Source organism: Diceros bicornis, chromosome X, assembly GCF_020826845.1.
Source record: "Diceros bicornis minor isolate mBicDic1 chromosome X, mDicBic1.mat.cur, whole genome shotgun sequence".
Lineage (NCBI taxonomy): Eukaryota > Metazoa > Chordata > Mammalia > Perissodactyla > Rhinocerotidae > Diceros > Diceros bicornis.
The window spans coordinates 80,031,002-80,052,839 of record NC_080781.1 but is presented as its reverse complement, the minus strand read 5'-3'; the positions used below and the strand labels follow the sequence as shown (position 1 = coordinate 80,052,839).

The following is a 21,838-nucleotide window of genomic DNA, read 5'->3' as shown; positions in this document are numbered from 1 at the left end:
GGGACACCGCCACAGCATAGCTTGCCAAGAGTTGTGTCTGTGTGTGCCCGGGATCCGAATCGGCGAACCCTGTGCCACCGCAGCAGAGTGCGCACACTTAACCACTTGTGCCACCGGGCCATCCCCAAATTCTATTTTCTTCTTAATTTCTCTTTCTGCTGTTTCGTTGTTAGTGTATAGAAACACGACAGGTTTTTGTATGTTGATTTTGTATCCTGCAATTTTACCATATTCATTTATTATTTTTGAAAGGTTTTTGGTGGATTCATTTGGGTTTTCTATATATACAATCATGTCATCTGCAAATAGTGACCGTTCACTTCTTCCTTTCCCATTTGGATCCCTTTTATTTCTTTTTCTTGCCTGATTGCTCTGGCTAGGACTTCCAATACTATGTTAAATAGGAGTGGTGAAAGTGGGCATCCTTGTCTGGTTCCTGTTCTTTAAGGAATAGCTTTCAGTTTTTCTCCATTGAGATTGATATTAGCTGTGAGTTTGTCATATATGGCCTTTTTTATGTTGATGTACTTTCCTTCTATACCATTGTATTCAGAATTTTTATCATAAATGGATGCTGTGTCTTGTCAAATGCTTTCTTTGCATCTATTGAGATGATCATGTCATTTTTATTCTTCATTTTATTAATGTGGTGTATCACATTAATTGATTTGCGGATGTTGAATCATCCATGCATCCCTGGAATAAATCCCGTTTGATCATAGTATATGATCTTTTTAATGTATTGTTGTATTCAGTTTGCTAATATTTAGTTAGCATCACACAACTTCTTAAAACTTCTTGAAAAACATACGATAATCTAAAGTAATGATTTTAAAAATATATTGCTGGTTTTGTAAAATATATAAATGCAATGTGTATAACAATAATTGTATACTAAAGGGGATAAAGGGATGAAGCTATATAGGAGTAAAATTTCTGCATTTCATTGGAATTAGGGTATTATACATCTGAAGCAGATTTTGATAAGGTAAGATGTATATTGTAAGGCATAAGCAACTACTAAGAAAATAACTCAAATTTTATTTTAAAAGATCGTTAAAGGAATTAAAATGCTACACATAAAAACATCGACTGAGTAAAAATGAAAGTATTAGAAGAAGAGAGGAACAAAAAAGATGACACAGACAGAAATAAAAAAAAAGTTATTTGTAAATATATCATAGCAAATCAGTAACCTAACTTTCCCCTTAAGAAAGTAGAAAAGAAGTGCAAACTACAAGCAAAGAAAGCAGAAGGGAGGAAATAATAAAGACTAGAGCAGAAGTAAATGAAATAGAAAGTAGAACAACAATAGAAAAACATCAACCAAAGTAAAAATTCGGTCTTTTTAAAAATTTAACAAGGTTGATCTTGTTAACCTTTAGCTAAACGGACCTAGAACGACAGAATACTCAAATTGCTAAAATGAATAATGAATGAGGGGATATCACTGCTGACCTTATGGAAATAAAAGGCTTATAGGGAATATTATGAACAATTGTATGTTAACACAATCTAACAAGGTTTCATGATTAAAACATTCAGCAAACTATGAATAGAATGGAAATTTCTCAACCTGATGAAGGGCATGTCTGGAAACTCACAGTTAATGGTGAAACTTCATACTTAGAGGTGAAGGATTGAAAGCTTTACCCCTAAGTTCAGGAACAAATAAGGTGTCTGGTTTTACCACTTCTATCCATTATTGTACTGCAGGTTCTAGAAAAGAAAAAGAAATAAAAGGAAACCAGATTCGAAAAGAAGGTGCAAAGCTATCTCCCTGTGCATATGACATGATCTTACATATAGGAAATCATAAAGAATCAATGGAAAAACCTTTCAGAGCTAATGAACAAGGTCAGCAAAGTGGCAGGATACAATATTAATATACAACAATAAAGTCTATTTAAATACACTAGCAGTGAACAATCTAAAAATGAAATTAAGAGGGGCGGCCCCGTGGTCTAGTGATTAAGTTCAGCGCTCTCCACTTCGGTGGCCCAGGTTTGGTTCCTAGGCACAGACATACACCACTTGTTTGCGGCCATGCTCTTTCGGCGATGCACATACAAAATAGAGGAAGATTGGCAAAACTTCCTGAGCCAAAAAAAAAAAAAAGTTAAGAAAGCAATTACCTTTACAATAGCTTCGAAAATAATTAAATAGGGCCAGCCCTGGTGCCATAGTGGTTAGGCATGCTTCGCTTCGGCAACCCGGGTTTGGTTTCTGGGTGTGGACCCACACAATTCATCTGTTAGCAGCCATCCTGTGACAGTGGCTCACATAAAAAATAAGAGGAAGATTGGCAGCGGATGTTAGCTTGGGTGAATCTTCCTCAGCAAAAATAATAAGAAGAAGAAAATTGTAATATAATTATTATCTTTTTAATTTGCCAATAAGTGAATGACTTGTACACTAAAATCTATACACCGTAGTTGAAAGAAATTAAAGAAGACCGAGATAAATGGAGAGACAATTGAATACATGGATCAAAAAACTTTTGTTAATTGTTAATATGGCAGTTCTCCCCAGATAGATCTATACATTCAACACAAACTCCTATAAAATTTGAGGTCCATTTCTTTACAATAAATGGAAATACAATGAACCCAGAACACATTCGGATTCCAAACTTAGTACAAAGCTACAGTAATCAGGATAGGGTGATTCTGGGATAAGAATAGGCATCCAAAGAGATTGAATTAGAATATATTAACTCCAGATCAATAGTGGATTTAATTTCTGTGTGGCTAGGAGGCATGCAGTCCTAAAGCTATCCAACCACCTTTATTTTGCTTACACATGTTACTTTTTCTTTCTCAGGTGTGAGTTAGCCTGTAGTCTTTGTGTCTTCCTGTTGCAGAAAATATATTTCAAAGTTCTCTTGAAGTCAATCTTCCTCGTTTTTCAAAAAATTTCTTCACCAGTCCTCTTCCACTGTGATCCTATTTTTATATTCTCAAGGTGGCTGAGGAGTTTCAAGATTCATAGAATATATTTTTGCACATTTACTTTGTTATATCTGCATATGGGATTTGGCTCATATTCAATTTACCTAACATATCATTTCCTCAGTTGAAAAAAGCGTACAGTTATATAGAGATACAAGCCTACATGGTGGAACCAGGACTGAAACACAGGTAGTTTAATTTCAGATTTGATACTCTGAATAATTATGCTTTGTTGCTAGTAATTAGTGGAACAAACTTCCAAGTATGGAGATACTCCAGAAGACTTTGGGCATCGGTTAGAGAGAAAATTATGCATCTTCCCGGGACAAGAAAACCAGAATCAGAAACAGAAAGACCCATGATAGAACTATTGGAGAGCCAACAAAAGTTCTTACATTAGCCTTTGTTGTAAAATTATCATTAATACACATAAAGTTTACTGCCTTAACCATTCATTTTTAAAGTGTTCAGTTCCGTAGTTTTAAGTACATTCACATTGGTTTACAAGCAATCTCCAGAACTCATTTCATTTTGCAAAGTTAAAATCTTTATATCCTTAATTAGCAACTCTCCATTGCACCATTCCCCAGCCCCTGAAAAGCACCATTCTACTCTCTGTCTTTATGAATTTGACTACTCTAGGTACCTCATATAAGTAGAATCATACAGTATTTATCATTTTGCAACTGGCTTATTTCACTTAGCGTATTATCTTCAATATTCATCCATGCTGTAGCATGTATAAAAATAACATTCTTTTTTTAGGCTGAATAATATTCTATTATATATACATGATGTCGTATTTTGTTTATCCATTCATCCGTGGACGTACATTTTGGTTACTCCTACATTTTCATTATCATGAATAATGCTGCTACAAACATGGGTGTACAAACATCTCTTTGAGAATATACATTCAATTATTGTGGGTATATAGCCAGACGTGGAATTGCTGGATCGTATGCTAATTTTATGTTTAATTTTTGAGGATCCTTCGTACTGTTTTCCACAGCAGCTACACCATTTTCCATTCCCACCATCATTGCGTAAGTGTTCCAATTTCTCTACACCCTCATCAATGTTTGCTTTTTATGTTTGTTTTTTAATAATAAGCATCCTAATGGATGTGAAGTGGTATTGTAGTTTTGATTTGTATTTCCCTAATAATTAGTGATATTGATAATTTTTCATGTGCTCACTGGCCATTTGTATATGTCCTTTGGAGAAATGCCTATTCTAGTCCTTTGTACATTATTTAATTAGTTTGTCTTTTTGTTGTTGAGTTGTAGGAATTTTTGTATATAATGGATATTAATCCCTTATCAGATACATTGTTTGCAAATATTTTCTCCCATTCAGTGGGTTACCTTTCCCTGTGTTGATTGTGTCCTTTGATGCACAGAAGTTTTTAATTTTGATGTAGCCCAATTTATCTATCTTTTCTTTTATTGCCTTTGCTTTTTGTGTCATATCTAAGAAATCATTGCCAAATCTCATTTCATCAGGATTTTCTCCTGTTTTCTTCTGAGAATTTTATAGTTTTATCACTTACATTTAATTCTTTGATCAAATTTGAGTTAATTTTTGTTTAAGGAGTAAAGTAAGCATCCAACTTCATTATTTTGCATGTAAATATTCAGTTTTACTAGCACCATTTGTTGATAGGACTGTTCTTTCCACATTGAAAGGTCTTGGAACTCTTGTTGAAATCATCTGATCATATTTGTGAGAGTTTATTTAAGGACTCTCTATTTTATTCCATTGGTCTATATGTCTGTCTTTATGCCAGTACTACACTGTTGTGGTTACTGTGACTCTGTAATAAGTTTTGAACCAGGAAGTGTAAGTCCTCCAAATTTGTTCTTCTTTTTCAAGATTGCTTTGGCTATTTGGGGGTCCCTTGTGATTCCATATGAATTTTAGAATGGATTTTTATATTTCTGAAAAAATTGTCATTGAGATTTCTTAGGCATTTCATTGAATCTGTATGTGACTTTGGGTAGTATTGTCATCTTAACAATATTAAGTCTTCCAACCCATGTACACTGGGTATCTTTCCATTTACATGTGTCCTTTTTCATTTCCTTCACTAACATTTTGTAGTTTTCAGTGTACAAGTCTTTTGCCTCCTTTTTTATGTTTACTCCTAAGCATTTTATTCCTTTTGATTCTATTGAAAATGGAATTATTTTCTTAATTTCCTTTTTGGATTGTAAATTATTAGTGTATGGAAATGAGATTGATTTATGTGTGTCGATTTTGTATCCTGCAACTTGGCTGAATGTTTCTTAATTCTAACAGTTTTTTGGGTAATCTTTAAGTTGTCTACATATAAGATCGTATTGTCTATGAACAGAGATAATTTTATTTCTTCCTTTCCAATTTGGACGCTTTTTATTTTTTTTTCTAATTGCTCCAACTAGATCTTGTAGTACTGTGTTGAATAGAACTGGTGAAAGCAGGTATCCATGTTTTGTTGGAAATTCAGTATTTGGAAAAACATTCCCCTCTCCCAGTCTTTGCATACTGGCTGTGTGCAGGGGAAGATCTTCAGTAATCATCCCATCATGAAGGCTCAAGGTCCTCTCAGGCTTTTTCTGAAGATGCATCCTCTGTAAGTATATGTGTGTGCTTTTTTTTTCTAATTTCCCCAAATGCATGGCTGTTTTTAAATGTCTTAATTTCCCTAGGAGTCTCACCTTTGCTTCTCGGAGCTTACATGTTCTATTGTATTCATCTATCTGTAATTTCTTGCTCCCAGGCACACACATGTGTGCAGTTCCCCTCCGCTTTCATGCATTGAAGCCCCCACCAACTGCCTTCATTGGTCTCCAACCTGACACCTAAACTATGCCACCATTCCTCTCAGTGCCCTGATTTAGACGAGACAGAAAACCATTCCCTTGGACAACTCCCAGTCAAGCCAGTATGTTGCAAGCAAGTTCCACTCTTGCCTTTTGTCCTGATTTTGTCCCAGGAATTGGGACTGTGCTATGCTATGTAGCTCTGGAAAGGGTTGGGGAAAGGGAGAGCCAACACTTCATGAAATTCCCTACTGTTTTGTGTGTGTCTTTTTCTTGGTTAGGCATTCACTTGGTTACTGCAGTTTCTTGAATGGTTTCTAGAGATCCCACGTAGCTACTTTTGTCCATATGTTCTTGTTTATTTGGCATTTCCCTTGGGAAATAGGGCCTGCAGCTTCCTAGTCTGCCATCTTGCTGATGTCAGTCTCCTCATATTAACTTTTAATTCTCAAACCACAATCGCTTGGGCCCCCATCCACATGATAACAGTACTATCTCCCTTGTTCCCTTGTGTCAGTTCATTTCTGAATCCTCAAAGAGGACCTCACATGTGCCCCTAAACCAACACCTTAGTTATAGACATCACATGGCATTCCTCTCCACACTGATTCCTCTCTTCTGTAATTGCCACTTGTCTTTGAACCTCACTCTTGCCACTGCTGAGAGTACCTATCATTCTGTGACAAGGATGGATATCTTAATATTGCTAAATTTTCCTGCTATAGAAGTCAGGCTAAATGGCTTCTCTAGCCCTCATGACCTGCTGACCTCCCAAAGACCCTACATACTAATACCATCACATTGAGCATTAGGATTTCAACACATAAATTTTGGGGGAACACAAACATTCAGAACATAGAAACATCCAAAATGGTGAGATTAGAATACCCACTTCTTCAATCCATCTAACTCTCCTCCTTACAGCCCAACCCATGCCCTCCAAGTGAAAAAATCTCATTCCACTCTCAACTACAAAAGTTATTTTATGAATCAGTGGAGTGTTATAGTCTTCAGGTAATTTAGATCAGTTGTCTATTCTATACTAAGTCTCCCTAGGCCCGCATAAATCATCCAAAAATGCCCCGATGCAATCAGAACAGGTTCTACTGTAACCAAATTAGAACAGGTATTGGTGTGACTTGGTAATATTTGGAGTTATTAACTTATTCTTTTCTCATTCTGTTTCCCTCTTTCCCTTCTAATATATGAAAGCAACTTGGCTTTCATTGCCTTAGGGCAAATAGGTGGCAGGCAGGAAAACAGATACAGTTTGAAATTCTTTCTGACCTTGAGATTCTCAAAGTTTAAATCCTTAGGAGAAAAGAATTTACAGTCAGATACAGAATATCTTTAAGAAATAAAAAAAGAGAGAACTTTCTACTAGATAGTAAAATGATACTGTATGGTGGAAAAAAAGCAGGTATTTGAGAGAGGTGTGTGAGATCCAAAAACAGAGATGGTGGGTGTACTTGCAAGTGACACCAAGTCAGTGACCAGAATTGAGAGAGGAATGACTGAGTGGTGCATCTCAGAGGACTGGACAACTTGCAGCTTGAGTGAAGATTCAGGGGTGTAATGCAGGGAATAGAAGTCACAGAAGGCCCAGGCCTGAGATGACCGTGCAGATGGATACAGTGACTTCTTTAGCTAGAGAGGAGAACACTAAATTAAATATTGTTTTTCTTTTTTTGCTTTTGTTTCTTGATAGCCTGGTAGAATTAAAGTTTGGATTCAGAAATTTGTTGAGTTATAGCAAATAAAAAGACTATTTTCTCAACCTGAGGTTGCATTTTAAGATTTATACCCGCTAAGTAAATATGCAATTATGTGACTTGGGACAAGTGTTAACAACAAAGTATTGCCAATATGTCCAATTTAGCTAAAGAACAGGACATGCAATAAACTTCTGAGTTATACTATCCCTTTTAGGAGAGTATAGAAAGGAAGAAGTAGAGGAATGAAGTCAGCAAAGTCTCAGAATAGGAGGTTCCCAGCCTTCATCTTTCCACAGAAAACTCCATTTGACAACTATTCATGGATAAAAGAACCTTTGTGGGAGTTTCAGAATCTAGGTAGGAGATCGTGACACCATGGTGTAGCCCAAGACTAAGGAGAGCTGCTTTGAGAAGGCGGGCTTGTGCCCCAGGAAGGAGGCCCACCAAACACATACCCAACTATAAACCTGGAAGCAGCCCCATCCCCATGTGGACTCGGCCCCTGCCACACTCACCCATGCTCATGGAGGCAATCCTAACTGCTCAAGGACTCAGCAGGAACTGTGTCCACTCACATCCGTATAATAGTCCCACTGGTTGCAGACCTGACTGTAGACTCTAAAGCAGCCCCATGACCCAGATCTAACCCCACTTGACTATCCCAAAAGCAGTCCTGTCTGCCCAGGGAACTGGCAGGAGTCATGCCCACTTATGCCCCAGATAAGAAGCCAGCTGACTGCATACCTGGATGTGGAACTGGAATCAGCCCATGATCTGGCTTCATCCCCACTCAACCACAGACCCAAGGTAATTCTGTTTTCTGGACACCTGGCAGGAGTCTTGCCCACCCATGACTCTGATAGCATGCCTGCTTACTGTAGACCCAGAAGCACCCCTGCTGCCTGAAGATCTGGTTCTGTCCCTGCTTGCATGCAGTCTTGGAGGGACCCCCGTCCACTCATGGACCTGGCTCCAGACCTGCTGGCAGACATGGTTTTAGCCCTGGCCATGTATGACCTGATGTCCCTGCCTAAGGATCCTGGTAGTAGTCTCACCTGTGGAAACCACCAGCAGGATCACCTAAAGATCCTGTTAGCTGACAATACCAGAATATCTGATCAGGCTGAATGGTGAAGGTCTTTACCTGCCAAAGCCAATCTGTAACAACCAAATGATTGGAAGACTGCTCCTTCAAATGCAGAGACACAAACACAAGACTGCAAAGATCACAATAATCAAGAAAATATGACACCACCATGTAAAGCTCCAGTTATTGACTCTAAACAAATGGAGATCCACAAAATGCTTATCAAAGAATTCAAAATAATTGTCTTAAAGAAACTCGGTGAGCTACAGGAGAACATAGACAACTAAACAAAATCAGGAAAACAACACATGAACAATCTGAAAAGTTCAATAAAGAAATAGAAACCAGAAAAAAGAACCAAACAGAAATCTTTGAGCTGAAGAATGCAACAACTGATCTGGAAAATTTAATAGAGAACTTCAACAGCAGACTCTGTCAAACAGAACAAAGAATCAGCAAACTCAGAGAAGGTCATTTAAAAATATCCGTTAGAGGAAAACAAGAAAAAAGAAGGAAGAGTGAAGAAAGCCTATAGGCCTCATGAAACATCATGAAATAATCAGTACACATATTATGGGATTCCTAGAAGGCAGGGGGAGAGAGAGAGAGAAAGGGGCAGAAAGCTTATTTGAATAAATACTGCCTGAAAACTCTGCAAATCTAGGGTGTGAAATGGACATCCAGATTCGTGCAGTCCAGAGGATCTCATATAAGATGAATTGACAGAAATTTACACTGAGTACTTTATAATCAAACTGTCAAAAGTCAAAGACAAAGAGAAAATTTTGAAAGCAGCAAGAAAAAAATGACACTTTGTGTCCAAGAGAGCCTCCTTAACACTCTGCAGATTTTATTAAAAACACACATAGACCAACGGAACAGAACAAACAGCACAGAAATAAACCCATACATGTATGGTCAACTAATATTTGACAAGGGAGCCAAGAATACTCAGTGTAGAAAAGACAGTCTCTTCAATAAATGCTCCTGGGAAAATTGGATATTCGCATACAAAGAATGAAACGAGACCCCTATCTTACATCACTTACAAAAATTAACTCAAAATGGATTAAAGACCTAAATGGAAGACCTGAAACCATAAAACTCCTAGAAAAAAACGTAGGGAAAAAGCTCCTTGACATTAGTCTTGGCAATCATTTTTTGGCTATGACACCTAAGCACAAGGAACAACAGCAAATGTCAACAATGGGACTGCATCAAACTAAAAAGCTTCGGCACAGCAAAAGAAATGATTAAAAAAATGAAAAGGCAACCTAAATAATGGGAGAAAATATTTGCAAACCATTTATTGATAAAGGGTTAATATCCAAAATATATAAAGAACTCTTCCAACTAACTAAATAGGAAAAAACCTAATAACCTGGTTAAAAAAAATGGGCAATATACCTGAATAGATATTTCTCCAAAGAAATAAATAACCAACAGGTACACGAAAAGGTGCTCAGTATCACTAATCATCAGGGAACTGCAAATCAAAACCACAATGAGATATCACCTCACACCTGTTAGGATGGCTATTATCAAAAAGACGACAAATAACAAGTGTTTGCAAGGATGTGGAGAAAAGACAACCCTTGGACACCATTGGTGGGAATGTAAATTGATGCAGCCACTATGAAAAACAATATGGAGTTTCCTCAAAAAAATTATAGAATTTCCATTTGATCTTGCAATCCCACTCTGTATATATATCCAAAGTAATTGAAATCTGGATCTCAGAGTGATATCTGGACTCCCATTTTCATTCCTGCATTATTCACAATAGCAAATATATAGGAACAGACTTGATGTCCACAGATGGATGAATGGATAAAAAAATATGGTTTGAACATACAGTGGCATATTATTCAGCCTTTAAATAGAGAGAAATCCTGCCATTCGTGACAACATGGATGGACCTGGGAGACATTATATTAAGAGAAATTAGTCAGACACAGAAAGAAAAATACTGTATGTTCTCACTTCTATGTGGAATCTCAAATAGTCAAACACATAGAAGCGGAGAGTAGAATGGTGGTTTCCAGGGGCTCCGGAGTGGAGGAAGTGGAGAGGTATTGTTCAAAGGGTACAAAGTTTCAGTTTTGCAAGATAAGTTCTGGAGATCTGCTGTACAACATAAGATCTATGATTAGCATTATTGTATTGTGTACTTCTTAAAAATTTTCTACGCAAGTAGATCTTAGGTTATGTGCTTTTACCACAGAAGAAAAAAAAAACAAAAACAAAGGTAGCAGGAGGAAGCTTTTGGAGGTGATGGATAAGTTTATGGCATTGATTGTGATAATGGTTTCACAGCCGTGTACTTATCTCCAAACACATCAAGTTGTGTGTAGCCCTTTGTATGTCAATCATACCTCCATCAAAAAATAGTACCTAAATGTTGAAAGTTATATGAGGTAATACATGTAAAGAATTTAGCACAGTGTTCAACACAATATAAATATTTAAATACTAGTAATTTAAAAAGCACAAAGAACATGAGTAACCTATGAATACCTGAGTATTTCACTCACTATATACAGGCCTACCCACTCCAGAAAAAAAGATCTCTTCCAGGTCAAGAATATTGTAAAAGAATCAATTTTCCTTTTACAACTTTCCTGTGTTTTTCTAATGTCATCCTGTTTATGCTCGGATCATTAAGACCTCAAAGTAGATAATTAATAATAATTTAAAATATGTTGATCTACAAACCACTGGAGAACTGTGGAAAAAAGCAGTAGACATCCATATCCAGTTCCCATCTCTTTCCTGTATAAACAGGAAGACCATTCTCCCTTACCCCTTTCCAGTTAGTAAGTGCCAATGTGACTGGTTCTCTTCAATGAAATGTGAGCGTGTATCTCTTTTGGGCTGAAGAACCTAAAAGCCACTATGCTACTCCACAATCTCTCTTTTCCTGTCTTAGTGGTTTTGGAGGTCACATGTTGGGATGTTGGTGTCACATGATGTAGAGAACCTAAATATCTCTGAGTCACAAGATGAAAAGTCCATTCCCATTTTCAACCCATGCTATCACCCCCCTCCACACACACAACCTGTATCATACTTCGCATGAGTGAGAAATAAACAGCTGATATGCTAAACCAGCAAGATTTTAAGGGATTTTTATTAGCACAGCCTTTTTTGGCCCATTCTTATGACCGTAAATATTGTTACAACTTCGTCTTCCAGTGGCTGATGAACCGGATTCTGCAAATTTCTTGGACATACTACCCTTGTTTTCCAGAATATCTTTATGATTCTAGATAATATATTAAAAGCTTCCATAGTCAGCAATATGTGACCAAATCTGGGCTTTGCTAAGTAATACATGTGCCTCATGCTCTACTTCTCCATAGTCACTCTTAGATAATGAATCTCTTCCATGGAGACAATTATGACATTTGTGTATCACGTTCATGTGCTTTGGATTCAAACAAATCTGGCCCTGCTGCTTAGTAGCTATGTGGTTTAGGGCAAGTTACTTAACCTCCCTGAGTTTCAGTTGTCTCATCTATAAAATGGAACTAAAAGCAATCTATCTAGGAATGCTGTGAGGATAAAATGTAATATATGGAAATCATTTAACACAGTACCTAGTAAATAGTATATACATACTGTAATTTAAATATTAGCTCATTATAGAAGGGGCTTTTCTGCACCACTCTCTGTAGCAGAGGCATTTGAAGAACTTAAAATGGTTTTCATCTTGGCCCTAACTCTGACGTACTCTAATATGATGATAGAAACGTTATTGTTCCAAGAATCATTCACTGCAGATGATTCCATCCCATGTCTACTTTCCATGGAAGGCAGTCCAAACTAAGGACAGGTCTGGGAATGATGGATGGTGAAGGACCCCAGAACTAGCAATGGTGGGTAACCTCAACCAGCCCTAAACCTGAAGGACCAGGGGAGGATGTAGTTATTGAAACCGAGAGAGAGATGTAACTATAGGAAAGGGACGCCCAACAGAAGCTGTGGCTTTCCATAAAACAGACACTGCCACACTGCACCCTAGCAGAAAGAGAGCCAGGGAAATAAATACCCCAAACTTTCTCTCCTCTTAATCACTGATCTTTTGCCAATGCCTCTGGTTGACTAGTTCCCTAAATGGAAGTCAGAGAACAAAGGAGCTAGATTGATAGAATCTGGAGAAGTCATCCTCCCAGGACACAGAGCAGAGTACAAAAGAGTAGAAGTGAATGTAAAGGAGCAAACAGAGAATAAAGAGCAAATTCATTTGTTTACCCAAGGCCTGAGTTTCTGGAGAAGATTGCATAGGAGGAAGGTGGCATAGAAGCCGAAAGAGAGACTTTTTCTAAACTAGAAAAAATTACAGAGGTGGTGCTACCTTACCTTACTCCATGGAGTAAGAAGGACAAAGGTGGCAAGACCTTAGAGGGGATTAGCCGAGGGTTGAACATAGGGAGGCTATGAACTTCTGCTAGCTCAGAGTAGAATATAATTCATGTTTTTAAAAAATAAACGTGGGACTAGCCCCATGGCATAGTAGTTAAGTTCACGCGTTCTGCTTCGGCAGCCCAGGGTTTGCCCTTTGGATCCTAAGTACGGACCTACTCATTGCTCATCAAGCCATGCTGAGGCAACATTGCACATGGAAGAACTAGATCGACCTACAAAGGATATACAACTATGTACTGGGGCTTAAGGGAGAAAAAAAAGGAGGAACATTGGCAACAGATGTTAGCTAAGGGCCAATCTTCCTCAAAAAAATAAAAATTAAAAATTAAAAAAATAAATGTGACATCTGACTGGAGGAAATAAGCATCCTACCTACCAAACACACACTGTTACTTATTTGTGATTTTCCAATTCATGACAAAAATTCTAGTTATTTTATGCTGGCAAAAGTTACAGGTTATCTTTCTATATATTCCTTCCACTTGTCTTCCTAAAAAAATGAATAATAGATATTTAGTCAGATATTTAGTCATTTTTGTATGTGTGTACATTTTGTATGTATCTGTGAACATTTTGCCATACTCATTTCCAGTCTTTTTAATACAAAAGTACCAACCGCTAACATAAGGTTAGTGTATATCCTTCCAGTCCATTGTTTTGTACTTTTCCATACACATATAGTGACTTTTCAAAAAGTTTACAGTAGTGGAATCATATTATATCAGTCCTTTTGAGAAACAATGTATCCAATCTGGTCCTTGGATATGTTCCTCTCCAGTCATGACATATACTGTGAAGAACTTCTCATCTGATTGCCAGCTCTGTGGTTCCTGCAACATCCTCTGTATCAGGTGTATCCATTATTCCAGCAACAACACCACCCTGCACATACACAAGTAATTTACATGCCTCATTTACGGTGCCATGGGAACTCCTGGAGACTCCTCCACCCCATTTATGGTCACAGGAAACTCAGAGGTTATTTTCAGCCCCTTTTCACCTAGACATAGTACACAGTTACTTCTGGTTTACAGCTGCTTCAGCATAATGCTGAAGCTAGCTGTCTCCCCAGGCTTTATCCTAGAAAGTAAGGTATATATCATCTCTGTTCTGGTATCTCTAATCTTGTCTGGCGGTTCTGTTGCTCCTAGGTTTCAGTTGAAGAAGTTAAGGACAAGGCAAGCTCACCCCTCCCCCAAATACACACTCATGTCTGGTTTTATCACCAATCGTCTCTTCAAGAATTTTTTTCTCTAAGCTCGTAGAATCTTTATTTAGTCTTATTGGGGAAGCAGGAAAAAACCTGCTTCTAATTTAACATACCTTTTTGTTAAATCGTTCTTTCTTATACCTAGATCAATGGCCTTTGAATTTATAAGGTAAGATTTTATTCTTAGAACTCCTGATTGGGACTAGAATGTTTCAAATTGGAGATGGTTACAGAATGAGAGTGAATTCAGAGAAGTAAAGAACATCTCAGATAATATGTCAGTTCACTACCCTGTTACACAAGCAGAAATTAAAAAAAGGTTCCCCTCCCTCTTCCAAAATTGGTGAGTGGCACAGATGTCTGAGTTAACAAATCAGGATTATAAGTGAAGGTGGTAGCATTTAGAAATTTAGCCCACAACTCCCTAAACAACTAAAAAGAAAATATCCCTGGGGTTTGCAATGTGAGACATGGTGTGGTTTTTATTTTTCCATATCTTTATTTAGATATAAATAATAATATTCATTCATTTAAAGTTTAGAATTCATGTTTTTTTAGTGTATTCATAGAGTTGTTCAACCATAACTACAATCTAAGTTTAGAACATTTTCATTACCCTGAAAAGAAACTTAGTACACATTAATGGCCGCTCCTCACTTCCCCCTAGCCCTTGCCCCCAGCCCTAGGCAATCATAAATCTCTTTTGAGTCTACCTAGATTTCCCTATTTTGGGCATTTAATATTAGTGGAATCATACAATATGTGACCTTTTATGTCTGATTCCTTTCATGTAACAATGCTTTCAAGGTGTATCCATATTGTAGCATGTATCAGTACTTTTTCCTTTTCCTTTTTGTGGCTGAATAATAGTCCATGGTATGGATATACCACCTTTTGTATATTCATTTCTCAAGTGATAGATATATTGCTTTTTTTCCCATTTTTGACTATTATGAATAATGCTGCTATGAACATTCAGGCACGTGTTTCTGTGTGAACAGATGTTTTGTCTTCCCTTGGAGATATACCAAGGAGTGGTATTGCTGGGCCATATAATGACTCTATGTTTAATATTTTGAGGAACCATCAAATTATTTTCCAAATACCTGCCAAATCTGTTATACCCTGTCTTTCTAAGTTTTAGCCATCCTAGTGGGTGTGAAGTATTATTTTATGGTTTTGATTTCCATTTTCCTGATGACTAATGATTTTGAGCTTCTTGGACAAGCTTATTGGACGTTTGTATATCTTCATGTACTTATTGGGCATTTGTATATCTTCTTTGGAGAAATGTCTCTTCAAATCCTTTGCTCATTTTTAAATTGGATTATTTACCATTTTATCAATGAGTTAAGTTTTTTTAAAATTTATTCTGGATACAAGCCACTTACCAGATAGCACATTTGCAATGACTTTATCACGGTCTGTGGGCTGTATTTTCACTTTATTGATAGCGTCCTTTGTAGTACCAACGTTTTTAATTTTGATCAAGTATAATTTTTTTTTCACTTGTGAATGTGCTTTTGATGTCATTTCTATGAAAGAATTGCCTACCAGACATCATGCAAATTAACTCCTGTATTTTGATCTAAGAGGGTTATAATGTCATCTCCTACATTTAGGTCTATGATCCATTTACTTTTTATTTTTTTATTGTAGTAAAATATACGTTACATAAGATTTAACGTTTTAAACATTTTAAGTTTACAAATTAGTAGCATTGAGTATATTCACATTGTTGTGCAACCATCACCACTATCCATTTCCAGAACTTTTTCATTATTACATCTGAAACTCTGTCCCAATTAAACATTCACAAGGACTCCTCCTCCTTGCTGGAATCCTTGGGCACCCTGGTACTGGAGTGGGTTGAAAGCCTGGGACAGGGTAGTCAGCTTGGCACTGGGCCCTGCTGGGTCCCCGGGTTCACAAATGCCCCCCTGGAGCCTGGGTCACAGGCATCAATTGGGAACCTGAGGCCACAGGAGCCACCCAGAGCAGCAGGAACCAGCTGGTGCTGGAATGTGCTGGAACCTGGTGGAGCCTGCTAGGAACCTGTTGCCATGGGAGCTGCCCAGGGCCCCTTGAGCTGGCTAGTGCTGAGTTAAACTGGGAGCCTATGTTCATGGGAGCATGTCAGAAACCTGGTGCCAGGAGAGTCAGCTGGTAGGCGCCTGAAGCCAAGGTAGCTGCCTGTAGCCATGGAATCACCTGTGGTCACTGGCCACCTGGGACTGCTGGAGCTCGCTAGTTCCCTAGTGGGCTGGAAAGTTGAGCTTGCAGGGACCCTCTGAAAACCTGGAGCTATTGGATCTTGCAGGCACCACTGTGAGACTGGGGTTTGGCTTTATGGGAACCTGCTGAAAGGCTGGTGCTACAGAAGCCACCTGGGTCTACGGGAGCTCCCTGAGGCCACTAGAGTCAGCAGGTGTTGGAATGAGCTGGGGGTCTGGATTTGTAGGGGCCTGCTGGGAGCCTGGTGCCACAGGCGCCACCTGGTGCAGTGGGAGCCACCTGGGATCACTGGAGCTGGCAGGTGTCAGGGTGAGATGAGGGCCTGGATTCACAGGGGCCCACCTGGTGTCTGGTACCAAAGACACCGCCTGGGGCCACTAGAGCCAGTGGGCACCAGGATGAGCTGGGAGCCTAGTGTTGCAGAAGCCACTTGTGGCCGCTAGAGTTGTCAGGCAGCTGGGTGGACAGGGGGCCTGGGTTCCTTGCAGTGGAAGCCACCTGGAACCATGAGAAGTGCCTGGGGCTGCTGGAGTAGGCCCGTGCCAGAGTGAGCCTGGTTCACTGGAGCCCACCAGAAACTTTGTGCCAAAGATGCCACTTGGGGCCGCCTGAACCAGCAGTCAGTAGGATGAGATGGGGGCCTGGGTGCCTGGGAGCCTGGTGTCACTGGATCTACCTGGGGCTGACAGAGTTGGCAAGTGAGGAAGTGAGCAGGGACCTTGATTCGTCGGAGCCCACCAGGAGTCCTGCTGTGGAAGCTGCCTGGAGCTGTGCCAGCTGTCTGAGGCCTCTGGAATAGACAGGCATTGGGGTGAGCTGGGGTCTGCGTTCATGGGAACTCGCTGGGAGCCTGGTGCCAAGGATGCCATTTGGGGCTGCTGGAAATGCCTGTGGCAGCTGGAGCCAACAGGTACCGGGCGAGTGTGGGGGTCTGGGTTCATGGGGGTCTGCAGGGAGCCACCTAGAGCTGCCAGAGTCAGCCTGGTGCTGGGGTGGGTCTGCTCTGTGGTCCGCAGTGAAGTTGAGCACTCACCTTACCCTCCTTCTCCCCTGAGAAAGGTGTCTCTCTCCATGCTGTCCTGCCTGGGCTTGGGGAGGAGTAATGAGGTAGTGTGAATCTATCTATCTTACCTTCCTCAATGCATCCTTTCTTATTTCTGTGCTTTACTCAGGTGCCGTGATCCCTCTCCTGGAATCCTTGCTCTTGTGAAGGTATTTTCATGCATGGATAATTCAAGTTGATTTTGGGTTGTGTTGGTGCGGGGCAGAGAGGAACAAGCAGTAGAAATTTCTATGCCACCATTTTGCTAACTTCACTATCCTCAGAGATCTCCTCCTGATTTTGTCCTTTCAGGCCTATGTTTAAATAAGACTAGTTGTGCTCTGATGGCCAGAATTCTGGTAAGGTCCAATTAGTTATGATCCAGATAGGATTATTTAACCACTTAGAAAGATACTGAATTTAGCATATGGAACTAGGTTGTTTGTGTAAGGGTCTCTATGATCTTAGATGAAATGTGAACTTGGCAAATTCACCTGGCCTTTGGAGAGAAGAGGCCATCAAGTTCTGATTCTCCATCACTTGAAATATAATCTAAACTAGTAGACCTGGATTTGGTAGAGATTTCATAAATTTAGCCCCAATTTATGTATGTATTACTAGCGCATAAGACATAGTAGATCGTTAATAAGTGGTTGTGACATAGGCATACTATTTTTGAAGAATATTGATGTGCTTTTACCTTTTAACATTTACTCACGAGATTCTCCATATTTTGCTAATGTGCCTATTTCCCTCATTATTTGTGTATGCTCTGTGTATATATGTGTGTGAGTAAGGGAGCGGGTTAGGATTATAGCAGGAATGCAAAAAAAAAAGAATGTCAATATTAAACTTTAAGCATGTAGAATAGGATTTTTTCCTAGTCTGCAGCAGGCAATAATCTTAAAAAACAAATATTGTTAAGACAGAAAAAAAGCTATAAAAACTTTTTTAAAGTTTCCTTTGACATATGGAGAACCAGGTTGGTGAAACAGGAAGTTGATGTGGTATCTTCCACAGACTAGAAAGGAGATACTCCTTCCATCATTCAGTTTGGGGCTTAGTGTCTCCAGCAAGGGGGATATGATATTGAGGAAGTCCATTACATAGCAGATAAGTAGCTGGAAAACCTGTCCCTCTATCTCAAATGACTGTGGTAAGAGAAAGAGGACAGTATGATGATAGCTGGGGAACCATAGGTCTTTTGTCTCTTCCTAGACTAAGATCTCAGTGTAGGATTCTTGTTAGAGAGCTTAAGGGAAAATCTGAAATCAGAGGAGTTTTTGTTCTATACCCAATTTAGGACTGTAGGAGGAGATTTCTTTTCAGTGTTCCCTCCGTATCAAAACGGGGCGGCAGCCACATCTGAGTCAAGTTGATGGATTGCATAGGAAGGCAGAGGGAGGAACCGAGTTTACTTACTCAGAGTCTCCTTTGGCTCCTGTGTGATATAGAAGGTATTTAGAAGTTCTTGCACATCCTATGGAAATACAGGGAAAGTAGCTGATGGTGTTGTCTGGAGAGTCATCATGATACAGGTTGAGGGCTGTAGAGTGGGGGATCTTGAGCAAGGTCAGTGATTACAGAAAAATCAATAACCAACATTTTCTTTCCAATCTGAGTATAGTGTCTAAATGTGTCAGCCCTTACACTTGTTGAAAGTATATATAAATTAACAATTCCTTTTCTTATCCTTGTTAGCTCCAACCAGCCTGATCGGTGATCTCCACTATGCCATGGTAGCAAGGGGCCTGCCTCTATTAACTGCTTTTCCCATAGGTTTGACTGAGGCAAGTACAGTTATGTTTTAGTGTCCTGAACCTCTGCAGCTCTCTGTTCTGACTGCTCAGATCTGCTCAGATTTTGGCATCCCATCTAGACCATAGTGGCCTAAACATGATTTTCAAATGCAGCTGTGCAGCAGTAGCCCTGAGCAACATACTTCTCTCTCATACTAGTCAATACCTGATCAAAATGAAGCAAGCCCAACTGGACCATCAAGAAGATGGTATTCAGTCTTGACTTGCCTTACCAGGCCTGACTCTGGACATATCTCCCTATTAGTGCCATCTCGCTCTGACTGGAGCATTGGCAAGCTGGGTTGTGATAGGTCCTTTGATGTTTTCTTTTCCCACTGGCTCACACTCCAGTTTAACTTGACAGGCCAAGCTGTGCTCTGGGAATAAAGGTTTACGTAACTCTACTTCTACATTGATTTGGATAAGGTATGAATTTAAAGATCCAACAGAGCTGTGTGTGTGTTTATTTTTTTTACAGCATCTGTATGCCTCCATCTCTACGCCTAGAACTGAAGATGTCTATAGCCCTCTATTTAGAATTAAAAACTATGGCAGGGATAAGAAACAAAGGAGGAGAATTTTATTTTCGTGTTTAAATATTTTAGATATTGGGACAATAAATATCAAAAAGTCATTCAAGCTGCACTTGACATAATCTAAAGCCACACTCTTTATAACCAGAGGAAATGGATTTTATTTAAATTCAATTTGTCAAAGTACAAATATCTTTGTACAACTTATGTTGCTTTTTTGTAAAACTTAAAAGGTAGTAGTACATTTTATAAGTGTCTCTCTGGATTTTATTTGTTGGTTTTACATACTACAATGCAAAGCCTGTTTAAAAGAACATACTGCAGATATTCTAAAATCGTACATTTACTTGAAAAGTTACTTTCATAAAGAAGTTTTTTCAACATTTTATCTTAAATATTTTTATAATGGAATAAACAGAAGTAAAAATTTAAAGGTAAAATACTACCCAACTAGCCTTTTTTGTTGTTTTTTAATTTTAAAAGTTTTTTGTAGTGCATATATCCTTAACATTTTCTACTGGATGAATATAACCATTAACAGAAGAACATGTATTGGTACATAAAAGATAATTACAGAATTAACCATGGCTATTGAACATTTGTTGTTTCCATGTGTTAATATTGTAGAATATCTTCTCAATTTTAATGCACTTTTAAAATTGTTTTGTTTCTTAAAACTTGTTTAACTTGATGGTAGGTGTTTATAGAGTTCACAGAAATGTTTGAGGAGAATATTACTTTCTATACAAGTGAGGCCCTGACACTCTAAAGCTGAGGTCACGATTTGTATCAATATGATATTCACTATTTTATTGCACAGATTGTGTATATGAAATTACAATAATATTTTAATGGTAACAAATTTGACAAGACAACATACATCGTAAGGAATGCCAAATGTATATGTGTGCTTTGGAAGATGATGCAGTAAAAGAGTAAGTCTGTGAAAATTTTAACGTACTGTGATCAGCATAACAAACTGTATCAATGAGCTATTGTTTGTTTTTTTTAGCCTCAACAGAGTAAAAGCTTTCCTCTTGGTAATTGTGAGGTATTATTTAGCTATTTGGGGTATTGTTTGAATAAGAGAATGATGTTTTACTGAAAATCAGACTTTATATTTTAAACTTTAGATGTTCTCTTTCATATTAGTTATGTTCCAGATAATAGAGTACCTTTTTTTGGAAATAGAAAATGTTTTTAACTTCTCACACTCTAAACTTAAAAATTACCAATGCCTTTATAACCTTTCATACTTTGGTCACTGTCAATTTCTCTTAAAGATTTTAACATTTTAAAGTAATGAGGCTAAACCTAGATGATCAGATTTCCACTTATATTATCAGCTACAACAACACATACACTTAACACCTATATGTAATTCATGTTTGAAAACTTGTTTTGGTTTCACAAATGAGAACAATTGTAACTACATATTAAAATGACACAAGAATTTTCATGTTTGATTACTAATTGAAGGAAATAAAACATGTTTCTTGTTTTTTTTCCATCCTACTCCATTTCTTGAAATTATCCAGTTTCCTTCCTTTTGAAAAAGATAGCTTTATGGTAGCTTCATCATCACAACACATGCACCAGCTCTTCCAATGTTAACAGGAACTTCCTAACACAAAAAACAAAAACAAGGAAAGAAATACTGTTTGGATGAACTCTGTCTTTAGCATAACATAGCGTGTCAAGTTGTAAAAGTCCTTGGCTATTCTGGTCCAACCTTCACCTTTTATAAAGATAAGGGAAAATGCAGCCCAAATAACAGTCCAGTGTGGTGGAAAGAACATAGCCTCTTAAATGATGTAGACCTGAGTTGGGGGAGCAGGTGATCTTGGTTAAGTTTCACCTCTCTGATAATTTTCTCACTTGAAAATTTACAGCTAATACTCATTCTTTAAGGTTTTTGTTAGGGTTAAGTGAGATAATAAATGAAAATAATTTGGCATATAGTAGTTATAATCCTATTATCTGTTAGTTCTCTTTCTAAAGTCACACAATGAAACAGTGAAAAGCCAGCAATAG

General features: G+C 38.3%; 1 protein-coding gene and 1 long non-coding RNA gene across 7 annotated transcripts in view; one reads left to right on the top strand and one right to left on the bottom strand.

The window, feature by feature from the left end:
• LOC131401204 (uncharacterized) overlaps positions 1-21,838 on the top strand; it is a 135,172-nt gene that overhangs the window by 105,623 nt on the left and 7,711 nt on the right. For 2 of the 5 annotated variants that reach the window (XR_009217589.1, XR_009217587.1), the window contains exons 1-2: positions 15,307-17,642; positions 19,174-20,739. This is a non-coding gene — a long non-coding RNA (uncharacterized LOC131401204). Of the gene's footprint in view, positions 1-5,374; positions 8,278-15,306; positions 17,643-19,173; positions 20,740-21,838 lie in introns of those variants that run through there. The other 3 variants (XR_009217588.1, XR_009217590.1, XR_009217591.1) reach the window with 3 other exon arrangements.
• The window catches only part of KLHL4 (kelch like family member 4), a 124,086-nt gene continuing 121,095 nt past the window's right edge, over positions 18,848-21,838 (bottom strand). The window contains exon 11 of one of the 2 annotated variants that reach the window (XM_058536295.1): positions 18,848-18,952. In XM_058536295.1, the coding sequence (XP_058392278.1) occupies positions 18,887-18,952 (66 nt within the window). In that variant the 3' untranslated portion in view covers positions 18,848-18,886. Of the gene's footprint in view, positions 18,953-20,647; positions 21,429-21,838 lie in introns of those variants that run through there. The other variant, XM_058536294.1, reaches the window with a different exon arrangement.